This window comes from Equus przewalskii, chromosome X, assembly GCF_037783145.1.
Source record: "Equus przewalskii isolate Varuska chromosome X, EquPr2, whole genome shotgun sequence".
NCBI classification, from domain to species: domain Eukaryota; kingdom Metazoa; phylum Chordata; class Mammalia; order Perissodactyla; family Equidae; genus Equus; species Equus przewalskii.
Genome location: NC_091863.1, coordinates 62,981,751 through 62,997,510, shown reverse-complemented (window position 1 = coordinate 62,997,510; position 15,760 = coordinate 62,981,751). Strand labels below are relative to the sequence as shown.

Sequence of the window (15,760 nt, the reverse complement as noted above, 5' to 3'; positions counted from 1 at the left end):
TATTGTTTTTTCTGACAGTCTCCTATCTCCATTAGCCTATGTAGGTTCTGTCCTTTTCCTCTTCCCCTTCTATGTTTTTGCTATCACGAACTATTCTTTCTTGTGTTGTAAGATTGTGACTAAATTGAAGTGTTTTCTAGTTATTTTTGATGATTTCTTTCCCTTTATCCTTTGTTCTAATTGTTTGCTAACTTATTCTGATAGAGAGTTACAATTTTCTGATTCTGTCTGCTTATCACCTTGCTCAAAGCTTTGTAAATCTTTACCTCTTTGTTTCAGGTACAAGGGCTCCTTTGAACATTTCTTGTAAAGGAGGCCTAGTGGTGATGAACTCCATAAGCTTTTGTTTGTCTGGGAAAGCTTTTATTTCTCTATCTTATCTGAAGGATAATTTTTCTGGATAGAGTATTCTTCACTGATAGTTTTTGTCTTTCAGTATTTTGAACATATCATTCCACTTTCTCCTAGCCTGTCAGGTTTCTGCTGAGAAATCTGCTGAAAGAGTGATAAAGGTTCCTTTGTAGGTTATTTTCCTCTGTCTTGCTGCCTGTAATATTCTTTCTTTGTCATTGACTTTAGATAGTTTTAATATTATATGCTTTGGAGTAGGTCTTTTTACATAGAGGTAATTAGGAGTTCTATTAACTTCATGTACTTGCAGTTCTTTCCCTAGGTCTGGGAGGTTCTCAGCTATGATTTCTTTGAATAACTGCTCTGCTCCTTTCTCCCTCTCTTCTCCTTCTGGGACACCTATTGCCCTTATGTTACTTTTCCTAATTGAGTTGGCTATTTCTTGTAGAATTTCTTCATTTTTTAAAAATCTTAGTTTTCTCTCCTTTCCACCTGAATCTTTTCTAGACTTCTATCTTCAAGCTCACTAATTCTCTTTTCCATATGGTCTGCTTTATTTTTAATTCATTCTACTTTATTTTTCATGTCATTAATTGTGTTCTTTGTCTCAAGAATTTCTAGGGTTTTTTTTTTTTGTTTAGTGTTTCAATCTCTTTGGTGAAGTACTCCTTCTGTTCATTAATTTTATTCCTGAGCTCATTGAACTGTTTTCTGAGTTTACTTGTAACTCGTTGAGTTTCTTCATGACAGCTATTTTGAATTTTCTGTCAGTTAGAATGTAATCTTTTGTGACTTCGAGTTTGTTTTTGTAGAGTTGGCATTCTCTTCCTGTTCTGCCAGGTTACTGTGGTTCTTCAGAGTGCCTGATGAATTGATCTTCTGCCAGCACATTTGTGGTAGTAACCAGCTTTCTTATTTGTGTATGGCTTTGTTTACTTTGGTTCTTAGCTGCTTCTGGTTTTATTTGAGAGCCTACCCTTTCCTCCCTCCACTGCCTCTGCTAGATGCATCATGAGGGCCCTCCTTGTGCTGCTTGTGCCTCTGAGGTTGCTGATGCCTTGCTACTTACAATATTGCTACAGTCTCAGGTGTCACTACTGGGGTCACCATGCTGTGAGCACTTCTGCTGCTTCTTGGGTCACCTGGATCTAGTCTTCCTCCACCGGCTCTCTGCAGGCTCTCCATAGCCTTGGGTACCACTGCCCCAAGGACAACCAGTGCTGATGCTCCTGGGTAATGTGGGGGCAATGGCAGTACCACTGGTAGAGGTCCTGGTTCATGGATGTCACTGTTGCTGCCAGGGGCCTGGGTTCTTGTATACAGCCCCCACTGTTGGTTGAGCTGGTGTCAGGGGTGCCATCACAGGGGCTTGATCATGGGTTCTGTTGTGGTTCCTGAAGACTCAGTTCACAAGCACCACCTGCCACTGCTTGGGAGGGGCAGGGGCTAAGTCACAAGTGTTGTTGCTAGTCCTGCAGCCTCTGGTCACTGGCACATGCCAGTGTGTTTTTTGAGACCTCGGGTCAGGACATCCTGCTACTGCTGGAGAAATTTGCATTTTGGTTGCTCTCCCCACTGGTGGAAAGACCAGTGCCACTGCCAGGGGAAGAAAGAGGGGCTGAGTTGCCAGCACCACTCTGTGTCTTGAAGCTTCAGGATGTAGTCACTATCTGCCACTACTGTGAGGGCAGGGGCTAAGCCATGAGTGAGTGTCATTGCTGCTTGTAAAGCCTCTGGTTGCTGGTGTGTGCAGTTGTGCTCTGAAACCTCAGGTCAGGGCACCTCCCCCTACCAAGGAAATTCACAGTTTGGATGCTGTCCCCATTGCTGGAAAAACTAGCACCACTACTATGGGAGGGGGAGAGAGCTGGGTCACCGGCTTCATGCTGTGTCCTGAAGCTTCAGGATGTGTGTGTCACCCACCACTCCATGGGGGACAGAGGCCAAACCGCAAGTGCCATGTTTGCCCTCGCAGCCTGTGGTCACTGGCATGCACGCTGGTATGAGAATCCACATTTTAGATCACCACCTCTGGAAGAGGGGGAGAGAGCTGCTCCCCTAGTTTCAATGCCTCCCAGAGATCCAGTCCACCCACCTTCAGACGTATAGATGCATGGATCACTCAGGCATTCTGGTGTGCTGTGCTGGGACTCCTTTGTTGGTGAATGGATGTCTGACTAGTTGTAACTTAGGGGGAGAGACAAAGGGAACAACTCACTCTGCCATGCTGCTGACATCACTCCAGTTGTCACTTTTAATGGGCTACAACATGATATACTAAAGGAGTAAAATCCCTTTAGGTGAATAGCAGTAAACCGATGTGGGAAAGCATATTTTTGGTCCAGAAAGTTTTCTTAAATGGTTAACTACTCCCCATAAGCAAAAGGTCCAGTCTAGATGATTTCATCTTATTTGGAAATAGAGTAAAATATTCATTTAGACTCAGCTAATTTAGAATTTATGATAAAGCCCCTAAGTTAGTTAACAAAGGTAAAAAAATAGTTTTATGTAGGCTTTGCCTATGTTATGACCCCAGGAGCCAGAACCAGTAGCAAGAATGGCCAGTCTGAGATAAAACTGTAAGCACAGAACAATATGGGTCTGAAATCAGGTGTCTAATTGAAGACAGACTCAGAAAGCAAGGTGCTTTAAAAATATCAAGGCCAAAAGTACAGTGGAGAGCAAGAACTGAATGCAAAACAACGGATAAGCAATGTTGGTCAGGCAGGTGAAAAATCAACATAGAGATTTCTCTTTTCCTATGCCGTATGTGTAGAAATGGCTTTATTAAGCAAATCTCACAGTATACTAAGGTATCTTTAGCTTCCTTGAGAGAACAAAATTAGTTAAGCCCACATTTTCTGACAAATAACTGGCATTGCAATTACATGTTTATCTATTCATTGAAGTAGCTTTCCTGCTTGGTAATGCTGTATCGCCCCACTAATGTATTGTGTATAAATAACGCTACCTCTTTAAAAAACACATCCTGCCACTCAGGCTTGCATTTTTCCCAAATTAGTTTAAATTAATGAGATTTTGCTATAAATTCAACTTAGTCTTGGTTCAAGTGATATAGTCCTTTACCTTCTGAAGAGAGAAAAGTGCATAATTGTAGAAGAACACAATTGAAACTCTCCTTGGAAACTAAATTCATTTCACATAATTTTTTAATGATGGGAATGCAAATGAGTGACTACTAGACACTCATTCTCCCTTGCAACTTGTTGCCTATTATAGACATTAACAACAAAGAAATGAAATACTGACTTTCAGCACCCTCTCATATGTGGTTCCTCTGGACAATTTACATCAAAGGAAAGAAAATTATTCTATAGACACTATAATTATCTAGTGACTTCTTATTTTGGTCAAAAATCAAAAGGTCCATAATTGTGATTCCTTTGGTTTAGACTCATGGTGTATTTTACTCTCATTTTCCCCTATCCCATTCACAATTTTTTTTTTCAAAAAAGATGTAACTGCACGTCAGTTATTCCTTTTATAACATTGTTCCTTTCTCTGAAGAATTGTAGACTTAGCAAACCATCCCACTATCTATATATATATATTCTTGCCTTAGTAATATTGTTCATATGCTAGTCAGATTGAAGGCATGATTAACATTGAAATAAAAGTTAAGACAGTTGGACTTGTTAGTAATTCTCACCCTCAATGCCAATATCACTTCAGAGGAAACTACCAGATGAGTTAGCATCCCAGAGGTTTTGAGAACCTATGAAATGAAGAAAGGGAGGCTAGTTGTTCAACACAACAGCTGTCCTAAAGGCAAAAACCTCAAATTGAAATAGCAGAAAATGCTGAACATTTAGTGGAGCTACAATCTTGATCATTTGAGCCAAATCAGCTGACTGTTTAGATAAATTGTCCACCATACTTCCAACTTATAATAATAGTGCCATAGTATCCCAGTCCCAGCCCCTCTGTAAAGTGATTTCTTATAGGAATTTTGATTCAAATTAAACAGGGATTTTACTTCAGAACTTATGGTCCTGGGCTTTTGGAAGTGGCATCAGAGGAATGAAAATGACAAAAAATATTTCCCCTGGAATGCATTGTAATTATCCATTTTGATTTTAAATGCACTGATGTGTGCCAAAGTGAATAGTATAGAGGTGGAAACCTCAGTCTCAATACCACCATAATCTTTCATGTAAAGCACAAAAATAAATTTTTTGGAACACCTCCAAATGTTTGCTCAAAGTATTTGATGAGTCCTTTTGGAAAGAAATAGTAGACTGTCTTCTTTTCACTATAACTAAAAAATGCTTAAGAATGTATTTCTTAGGGAAAGGAAACTTCATGCATGGAGTCAATAGAGGTTGTTATTCTGGCTAACCCTTCAGGAGACCCCCTCAAACTGTCAATAGTAAGCTAAAACCAAATCATGACAACACCAGGAAATGAAATCATTGCAAGTTAAGAAGACTGAAAGTTGAAAACTTAGACCTGCACTCAAAACAACAGCCATTATAAAGTTGTACTTTCCAACTATTTTCTGCTTAGAGTAAACCACAAAGAGGTAGGAAGTAGCAGTCATAAGAGTAAGAAAAAGACCTTTTATTTATTTAAAAATTAGGATGCTTACCCATTAGAATGGCAAAAATAACCAAAACAAAACGTAACAAATGTAGGAAAGGTTGTGGAGAAAAAGGAACCCTCATACACTGCTGGTGGGAATGCAAACTGGTGCAGCCACTATGGAAAACAGTATGGAGATTTCTCAAAAATTTAAAAATAGAAATACCATATGACTCAGCCATCCCACTACTGGGTATCTATCCAAAGAACTTGAAATCGGCAATTCCAAAAGTCCCATGCACCCCTATGTTCATTGCAGCATTATTTACAATAGCCAAGACGTGGAAGCAACCTAAGTGCCCATCAACTGATGATTGGATAAAGAAGATATGGTACATAAATATACCGTGGAATACTACTCAGTCATAAAAAAGGATAAAATTGTCCCATTCACAACAACATGGATGGACTTTGAGGGTTTTATGTTAAGTGAAATAAGACAGATAGAGAAAGGCAATCTCTGTATGATTCCACTCATATGTGGAAGTTAAACATGTAGACAAAGAGAACAGATTATTGGCTACCAGGGGAAATGGGGTGGGGGTGGGCAAAAAGGGTGAAGTGATGCACCTACAACACGACTGACAAATAATAGTGTACAACTGAAATTTCACAAGGTTGTAAAATATCATAATGTCAATAAAAAGTTAAAAACAATTAGGATGCTTAACCAAGCAAAGTAATCGTAGACTAGACACTAAATAGATATTTTGGCAGGGTCAGATTAGGTGTCTGAAACTAAATGTCCAAGAAATAAATACAGTAGGATCAGCTCAGTTTATTTGTAAGTAAAAAAGAAGTCAAGTTTCTTCCAAGTCTCTTTTTAGTCGCTCTCACTTCAGAGCCACCCTCAATTCCAATTACCCTTTCCATTCCAATTTAGTCAGCCACATACCCAGTCACAAGTTTAAATGTTGACATCACGTCTAATTGCTCCGTGACCAATATTTTAAACTCTGAAATTCCTTCTCTGGTTTTCATCTAAACTTAATCTATCAAGTTTTTATTACCTATTAATATGTACTAGTATGAGGATTTTTAAAAGTAATTAGTAAATAATTCCTTTCCTCTTTAATATTATCATAATTACTATGTCTTAAACACATACAAACACATATAACTATACTATAAGTATTATCTCTATTTATACATCTTACTCTTTTCCTTACTTCTAAATTTTTTCTTTGCCAACTTTATTACCTTTTGTGCTTCTATCCACTCCGTATTCATGAGAGGGCTATTGTATATTGTTTCCAGGGCAGGTTCAGGAATCAAACTGCTTGGTTTTGAAGTTTGGCTTCACCGTATGCCAGCTGTATAACTTTGGACAAGTTACATATCCTCTCTATGCCTCAGTTTCTTCATCTATAAAGTGGAGATAACTTTATGCTGTAAAGTTTCTATGCAATAATACTTGTAAAACACTTAGAAAAATGCCTGGTACAAAGCAGGTGCTCAATAAACGTTAGTTATTATCACCAATATTCTTCAAAGGCTACCTTCCCTTACATCCCTTATCTAAACACACAGCTAATTTTGGAAGGTCCTTAGTTGCAACTTAAAATCCCTCAAACCTTTCATCTTCAACTGAAACTGTCTTTCAATCCCAAAAATATGGCAAGTTCCATTATTTAATTTCTCCATTACTCTCTTGCACTATAAATATTGAGAAAAAATCATGAAAGCCTTTCTAGTTTTCTTTCTACCTTTCTGCATTCCCACCTGGGCTTTGCTGGCCTCCTTGTCTATAATTTACTCTCTTTTCTTGTCATGTCTCTAAATCCTCATCCAAAATTTAACCTCCACCATAATGCTTTCCCTGCCCATGCTAACTTACACTGATCCTTCACTCCAACAACATCTGGTGGTATTTCTGTTTCTACCCATAACTCCTCAATTATTTACTGTTTTGTGCTTTCTGTAATATACAATATATATCAGCTCCTCAAAAATATAATTGTTGAATAGGGGACTACTCTAGGTATGTACTTTAAGAACATGCATTAATAAATTGCAAGGTCTTATTTCATCTCTTCATAAAACCAATATTCTAAGATAAAATATAACTGTGAATTCAGAGAAGCCAAATTTCAGCAAGGCAACCAATAATTAATTAACAAGTATTATTTGAACTCGGCATTGTATTAGATTGTACAGCAGATATATAAGCATAACACCAGGCATCTACCCTAAAGGAACTTAAAATTTCATTGGGGAAATAATGTTCCATGAAAGGAGACGAGATTTACCACAAATCTTGAGAAATATAGAGATTTTGTGAAGGCAGAGAGATGAGCGAACACTGTTTTAGGCAGAGTAACTATCATGTACTAAGCGTGAAGAGAGATGAAAATTAATTCATATATATATGTATAAACTATCTGCTATTATTTTGGTAACTTTGGACAGTCATAAACTAATGTTTTTAAATGCTAAGATTTCAGGAAATGTCATTCACTTCTTGTGGGAAAATAAATTAGTACGTATGTTAGGTGAGACAAATTCGATGATATGTGTCAAGAGCTTTAACATATACATTTTCATCTAGAAATCTTTTAAAACAAAATAATCAGCAAGATGCACAAAATCTTGTACTCTCATGATTCTGCCTCCCCCACATCTCACAAGACGTATATGTATGTGTGTGTATGAATGTAATTTGCACATATAGTTTACACATCATATCTTAAAACTATTTATTTTCTTTCTCCATTGCCACTCTCTAGTCTGAGCCACCATAACCTTTCCCCTAGACCACTCTAATAGTTTCCTAGCAGTTTTTTCTGCTTTTTCTCTATCTTCCGTCAATTCACTACACAGTAGCAGGAGAAATCTTTTTACAATCTAAATCAGATGATGTTCCTCTTCTTATTAAAACTCTCCAATGGTTTTTCATTGCACTAGGAAAAAAATGCAAACCCCTCACCACAACCTATAAAAAAGTCCTCTTGATCTAGCTTTTGCATACCTCGTGAATGTTATTTCATGTTGCTCTCCCCACAGATACTTAAGCTCTAATCATACAGTATGTCTTTGAGTCTTTCAAACATACAGGCTCTTTACCACCTTAAGGTCTTTACATATGCTACTTTCTCCTTGCAACACTTTTGTCCACACACCAACCACTGTGTCCCCACTCCTCCTTCAAACACACACACACACACACACATTGTTCCTATGTCTGGCTCCTTCTCATCGTTCAAATCTAGATGTAAATATTATCTCCTCAAAAATGCCTTCCCCAACCACCTTATCTAAAGTAGTCTCTACTACCAGTCTTGGTCTGTATCTTTCTGTTCATTTTTTTTATAAGACTCATTACAATTTTCAGTTATCCACTTATTTATTTACTTATTTATTGTCTATCCTTTCACTAAATTATTCATTCTCTGCAGCAGTGACCTTGCTTGATTTGTTTATCAGTATGTACCTATGGCTTGCACAGTTCCTTGTGCAAAGTAAGCACTTAATAAGCACTTGTCGCATGAAATAATATACAAGAACATTTATTGTAGCATTTAGCATAGCAAAAGAAAATGGAAGCAAACTAAATTCCTAGCAATAAGGGAACAGTTTAATGAATTATGGTATAAATATATGGTAGACTATATGCAGCTATTAAACATTATGTGGCAAAGATTAATAATAATATCGGGCACAAATCATGACATGAGGTTTAAGTTTTCAAAAAAACACAAAACTATTAATACATGGCATGATATCCAAACTTTTTTCATAAAATAAGTATACATATAGGGAAAATGCTCAACAGATAGAGACCGAGATAATAACATTGATTATATCTTTTTGTGTTGAGTTTATGGGTGACATTTATTTTCCTATCTTGATAATTTTCTCTATTTTACAAGTAAAAAATAATAATTGTTTAAAATTAAAACGCCAGGGATTCACCAACCAAATGTAAGCAGCAGGGAATTTCATTAAGATGCAAAGGCTGTTTAACATTTTGAGGTTTTGGGCTATAAAGTGGGTTGAATTTAAGATCAAGTCAAATTGGTTTATATATAAACTAATCATATGTTCTCTAACTGTATAATTAAAGTATAGGCTGGCTTACTTTTATATTATGGTAAGAAGCATATAGGAGAGTATATCCAGCTATTCAAGAGTCAATATGCACTGTAAATTTTGTTTTATATATATATAACACTTTTTCTGATCTATACATTCTATTTTTACCCAGAATAACGTCAGCATAAAATACAACACTCACACACTGAGCCGTCTTGTCAATAAAAGAATGAGGGAAGCTATAAATGTTTATATCTGTCACCTAACCATTTAGAGGAAAAAATCAACAACTAAGATTTTAGAAATAAATACAAAAATTGTTAAACATTGTCTTTTACAGCTCAGTTTAGGGGAAACGTTCACATATATATGATAAGAAAGTGTTTATGCAGTTCGTATCAAAGGCACATGCCCAATTCACCAGTATTCATTCATTTACATTTTATTCCCTTTGAGTACAGTTTCTTTTCTTGTAAAAAGTATATAAACACAAATATGCACACACCTACTTGTGCACATGCATGTGTGCAGACACACACATACACAGAGAGCTTTCTAATTACTAATATGTCTCCATAAGGTGATATGACAACTTACCCGATATCATCAAGAAGCCACCTCCAACTTTATAACATCCAGCACTGGCAAAGGGCATGCCACACACCAGCAGAAATCCCCCAGCCAGACCAGAACCAACACTTAATACAATAAATATTGTCCAGAAGCTTCTGTACACTAGAGAGTGAGAAGGAAAATACATATGTTAAAAAGTAGTCTATAAAATTAGTACTAAACCTTAAAATCAGTGTATCATTAGCAATGGATACTGTTTTTTTTCTTTTGGTTTTCCAGCTTTATAGTTAATGAATAAGCGTCTGAAACACTTTTTTCCATTTCTTTGCCTAACTCTCTTCTATACATCTTTCAAAACACAACTCAGATAATATCTCTTACTAGAAGCATTTTCTTACTACTGTAGTCTGGGTTAGAGGCTCCTTCAATATGCTATCGCAGTGCCCTTTGCTTATCTTTATAAGGAAATCTACTATTCTTCAAACAAACTGTTGTTTGTTTTCTTGTCTATATCTTTCAATAGGCTGAGAACTCCTTGATGGCAAAATTCTTTTTTATTCATCCCCAGTACCGACAAATGTTTGGCACATAGTAGGCCTCAAAAGGTATTTGTTACACTGAATCATTTACATTCACTAAGTCCTGAAAGGATAAACACAGGATGTTTTTCCATTTGTAGGGGACTTCTTGGCTCTAAGTTCTCTGACTATGAGCACTCAATAAAACTCGTGACTATGATTTCCCACATGTGCAAAAAATCATAAAGTAGGACTCCAAGTTGTGATTAAAAAGCAATATTCCTGACTCCTAATCCATTACCCATGCCTTGTACCTCCCTTCCTTCCCACACAAAATTTATCAGAATCTGCCAGTGTCTGTTTAACTTAAACGTGTGCTTCCTAACAACCCATCCTTCTCCTGACATGCAACTGTTCTTTTTCCTTCCACTAGTCTTTGTGAGTGGTTGTATTCCTGTGCAGGAGGGGTGAGTGAGCAGACTGAATTTCCCTCACAAGTATTTCTTATAAGTAAGCGTATTCTAAAAATGCGAGATGAGCTATCCTTTAATTTCCAGAAACTCTAAAGCAAAAGACCATGGAGTTCAGCATTGCATCTGTTTTACCCTTGCTATAGAGGCTCTTATGGATCGTCTGAGAGAAAAATACTATATGGTTATTCCTAATATATACACAGTAAAGTGGAGTATTGAAAGCAATTATCTGAATTGTGAAATAAATCAAGTAACAACTTTTTTGAAGGGTCTGGGTCATTCAACAAAAAAGTAAAATGTGGTACCTAAATTCTCCAGAAAGTCTTTCAATTCTTTGTTTACACCATATTTAAAATTTTTTAAATATATTCTGTCTCTTTGGTTTTGGTTTTTCACTGTAGAGCTGAAATAACTTTCAGATGCTCTCTTTTATTTTTACAAATCCTAGTAACTGGAAGGTTAGAAGTGTGTTTTAAATCAAAAGATGCCAGCCTGAGAAAGCTACCTTCAGGTAGATCAGGGAGTGGAACTGGCACGTGAAAACTGAGAATAATCACTCTTCCTCGCACCTGTTAGAACCTTTAACCTCTTTGAAGGAATTTGCACAGTCCAGCCTCCACTCTTTTTGAAAGAAGTACTTTGAGGTGTTTGATATTATGGAACCTGGGTCCATATTAAAGGCTGCACTCAGCTATTTGCTTGAATGTAAGTGACAGCAGTGTCTCCATTTTGAAGTATGAAGCTGTCCTGGAGACAGAAATATCATCAGCAACAGAAAGGAGCAGCACTCTCCTTCAAACATTCTAACTAAGAAGTAAGTATTTCTTTTAATTTTCCGTTAAGAGGCATTGATAAAGCCTAGGGAAAAGGTCAACATGTTTGCTTATTCGCCTTCTTAAGGTTCCCAAAATGAAAGACAAACTATTTAAATTCATCAATTAATATGAAACAAACATCCAAACAATTCAAATATTAATCCAAATAAGAGAACACTATAGAAGAGCAAACACTATGTAAAATTTCTTATATGTGAGGATATAATTCTCATAAAAATTATTTACATGTGTTGCTTTTATTTGTGGCCACGATGTCTTTTGTGAATTTTCTGATATGCATCTGAAAATGCAATATTCTCCAAGCTAAGAGGCCTGTGATAATTTACTTAGTCTTTCTGAGTCTCAGTTTTCCCAGAAGTAAAAAGAGACAATAATAACTCAGGGTAATTGTGATGATGGAATAAGTTTTATGTTAGAACATAGATTATTTAATAAAGGATAGCTAATTATTGTTATTATCATTATTATTTCAATCATAATACCATCTTATGTCATTTTCTTTGGGGCATAAATCCACAAAGTTTCAAAAAAAACCCAGTGGAATCAAATTGTCCCTTTCATTTTTCTCTAGCTTAGGCTGTTAAAAAAATGGAAAAGTGGAAAGAGTATTTTGTTAGGATAAATAGACCTCTATGTTAGTGCTGGCTCTAACTTATACTTGCCTGTGGCCCTGAGCTAATCTCTTCATACCAGTGTGCCTCATTTTCCATCCCTGGTCAAATATAGATAATAAATCTTTCTTATCCTTACCACACAAGGTAAAGCAGGACATTTTGTAGCAGGTGGTTTTATGGTCATTTTTTCAGCATGAGGATTAAATGCATTTATATATGTATATCATTTAAGTTGATGCCTGGCACAAAGAAAGTGCTCGATATGTATTAGCTGCCATGATCATCTTTGGTTGGACATTGAAGTTTTACTTGGAATGTAGACATTTTAGATGCAGTCATAAAACCACCATGCCAAAATGCAAAATTTCACATTTTTGTTTTTATTACTAAATAATGTGTGAAATAATTCATCCATAGACTTGCCTCACCATCTCCTCCCAACCCTTATATAGAATATGGAATTAGGAGAAAGGTGATGGGGTAAGACTCAGGAATGGGGAGGTATTCAAACAGTAAAAACGTACATTTTGAATATTACTCAGAAAAAGTTTTAAGTAACTTGGGTTGCTTGCATTTTAGCCCATGTAATAATGCCCTATATAAAAACAAAATGCGGTGTTTGTATTTTAGTCCATGTAACAATGCCCTATGTCAAAAGAGTATATAAACAACTACTCCAAAATGTCCATATTAAAATGATCATATCAAAATTTAATATACCCACAGAGCTCCTTTAGGGTGTCTTCTGATGGCCAAATTAAATAATGGATGTGAAAGTGCTTTGCTAGATTATTATTAGTGATGGAGTAGATATCTTATGTGCTTCTTTTTTCATTGAGGTAAAATTACTATATAACATTATATAAGTTTCAGGTGTACAACATTATAATTCAACATCTGCATACACTACAAAGTGATCATCACCAAAAGTCTAGTTACCATCAAGCAACATGCAATAGAACCCCTTTACCCATTTCGCTCACCACCCAACCTCCTTCCCCTCTGGAAACCACGAATCCATTTCTATTAATTTTTGTTTTGTTTTGTTTGCTTGTTTATTTTGTTTTTTTAGATTCTACATTTGAGTGAAGTCATACCATATTTGTCTTTCTCCATCTGATTTACTTCACGTAGCACAATACCTTCAAGGTCCAACCAAGTTGTTGCAAATGGAAAGATTTCATTTTTTCTGGCTGAATAATATTCAATTGTGTATATATACTACATCTTCTTTATCCATTCATCCTTTGATGGGCACTTAGGTTGTTTCCACATCTTGGCTATTGTAAATACTGCTGCAGTGAACATAGTGGTGCATATATCTTTTCAAATTACTGTTTTTGTGTTCTTTGGATAAATACTCAGAAGTGGAATAGCTGGATCATATCGTAGTTCTAGTCTTAACTTTTTGTGGAATCTCAATACTGTATTTTATAGGGGCTGCATCAATTTCCATTCCCACCAACAGTGTATGATGTTCCCTTTTCTCCATGCCCTCTCCAACACTTGTTATTTCTTGTCTTTTTGTTAATAGCCATTTTAACAGGTGTGAGGTGATATCTCATTGTAGTTTTGATTTGCATTTACCTAATAATTAGTGAAGCTGAACATCTTATGTACCTATTGGTGATTTGCATGTCTCCTTTGGAAAAATGCATACTAAGTTCCTCTGCCAATTTTTTATTCAGGCTGTTTTATTGTTATTGTTGAGTTATGTGAGTTCTTTATATATTTTCGATATTAACCCCTTATTGGATATATAATTTGCAAATACCCTCTCCCATTAAGTAGGTTTACTTTTTGTTTTAATGATGGATTCCTTCACTGTGCAGAAGCTTTTTAGTTTTCTGTATTTTTATTTGTTTATTTTTGCTTTTATTTCCATTGCCTTTGGAGTCAGATCCACAAAGGTATCGCTAAGACCAACATCAAGGAGTTTACTGCCTATATTTTCTTCTAGAAATTTTATGGTTTCAGGTCTTCAAGTCTTTAATCCATTTTGAGCTACTTTTTGTGTATGGTATAATATAAGTTGTCTAATTTCATTCTTTTAGATGTGGTTGTCCAGTTTTCCAAACACCGTTTATTGAAGAAACTGTCCTTTCTCCTTTGTATGTTGTGCCTCCTTTGTCATAAATTAATTGTCCACTTATGTGTGGATTTAGTTCGGGGCTCTCAATTCTGCTCCATTGATCTGTGTCTGTTTTTATGCCAATATCATGCTGTTTAATTACTATAGCTTTGTAGTATAGTTTGAAATCAGGGAGCATGATACCTCCAGTTTTGTTTTTCTTTCTCAGGATTGCTTTGGCTATTTGGGTTGTTTTGTGGTTCCATACAAATTTTAGAATTATGTATTCTAGTCTGGGAAAAATGCCATTGGAATTTTGATAAGGAGTTCACTGAATGTGTAGACTGCTTTGGCTTGAATGGACATTTTAACAATATGAATTTTTCCAATCCATGAGCACAGAAAATCTTTCCATTTATTTGTATCTTCTTCAGTTTCTTTCATTAGTGTCCTATAATTAACAGAGTACAGGTTTTTGACTTCCTTGGTTAAATTTATCCCTAAGCATTTTAATTTTTATGAAATTATAAATGGGATTATTTTCTTATTTTCTCTTTTTGATGGTTTGCTTTTAGTGTATAAAAATTCCACAGATTTCTGTATATTGATGCTGTTTCCTGCAGCTTTACCGAATTCATTTATTAGTTCTAACAGTTTTCTAGTGGAGTGTTTTGGGTTTTCTGTATATAGTATGTCATCTGCAAATGTTGACAGTTTTACCTCTTCCTTTCCAATTTGGATGTATTTTATTTCTTTTTCTTGCCTAATTGTTGTGGCTAGGAATTTCAATACTATGTTGAATAAAAGTGGCAAGAGTGGGCTACCTTATCTTGTTCCTGATCTCAGAGGAAACACTTTCAGCTTTTCACCATTGAGTATGATGTTAACTATGGGCCTGTCATATGCAGTCTTTATTATGTTGAGTTACATTCCTTTTATACCCACTTTGTTGAAACTTTTTATCATAAATGAATGTTGAATTTTGTCAAATGTTTTCTCCATCTACTGAAATGATCCTATGATTTTTAATATTAATTTTGTTAATGTAGTGTATCACATTGATTGATTTGCACTTATTGGGCCATCCTTACATCCCTGGAATAAATCCCGCTTGATCATATGTATGATACTTTTAATGTACTGTTGCTTGCATCCAATTTGCTAGTATTTTGTTGAGGATTTTTTCATCTATGTTCATCATAAATATTGGCCTGTAATTTTATTTTATTGTGGTGTTCTTGTCAGGTTTTGGTATCAGGGTAATGCTGTCCTTGAAAATGAGTTTGGAAGCACTCCCTGCACTTCAACTTTTTAGAAGAATTTGGGGAGGATAAGTATTAAATCTTCTTTGAATATTTGGTACAATTCACCAGTGAGGCCATTTGGTCCTGGACTTTTGGATTTGGGGAGGTTTTTGATTATTGATTCAATCTCCTTACTAGTAATCACTCTATTCAGGTTTTCTATTTCTTCATGATTCAGTCTTGGAAGATTGTATGTTTCTAAAAATTTACCCATTTCTTCTAGATTGTCCAATTTGTTGGAGTATAATTGTTCATAGTAGTCTCTTAGGATTCTTTGCATTTCTGTGGTATCAGTTGTAATTTTCCTCTTTCATTTCCAGTTTTGCTTTTTAGAGACCTCTCCCTTTATTTTTTTTGATTAATCTAGCTGAAGTTTTGTCAATTTT

At 35.7% G+C, this 15,760-nt stretch overlaps 1 protein-coding gene across 5 annotated transcripts in view; it reads right to left on the bottom strand.

Annotated features, from left to right (window-relative positions):
* The window catches only part of LOC103563740 (transmembrane protein 182-like), a 143,937-nt gene that overhangs the window by 85,356 nt on the left and 42,821 nt on the right, over window positions 1-15,760 (bottom strand). For all 5 annotated transcript variants that reach the window (XM_070604791.1, XM_070604792.1, XM_070604789.1 and 2 more), the window contains one exon: window positions 9,583-9,720. In XM_070604791.1, coding sequence (XP_070460892.1) covers window positions 9,583-9,720 — 138 coding nt within the window. The remainder of the gene's footprint in view (window positions 1-9,582; window positions 9,721-15,760) is intronic.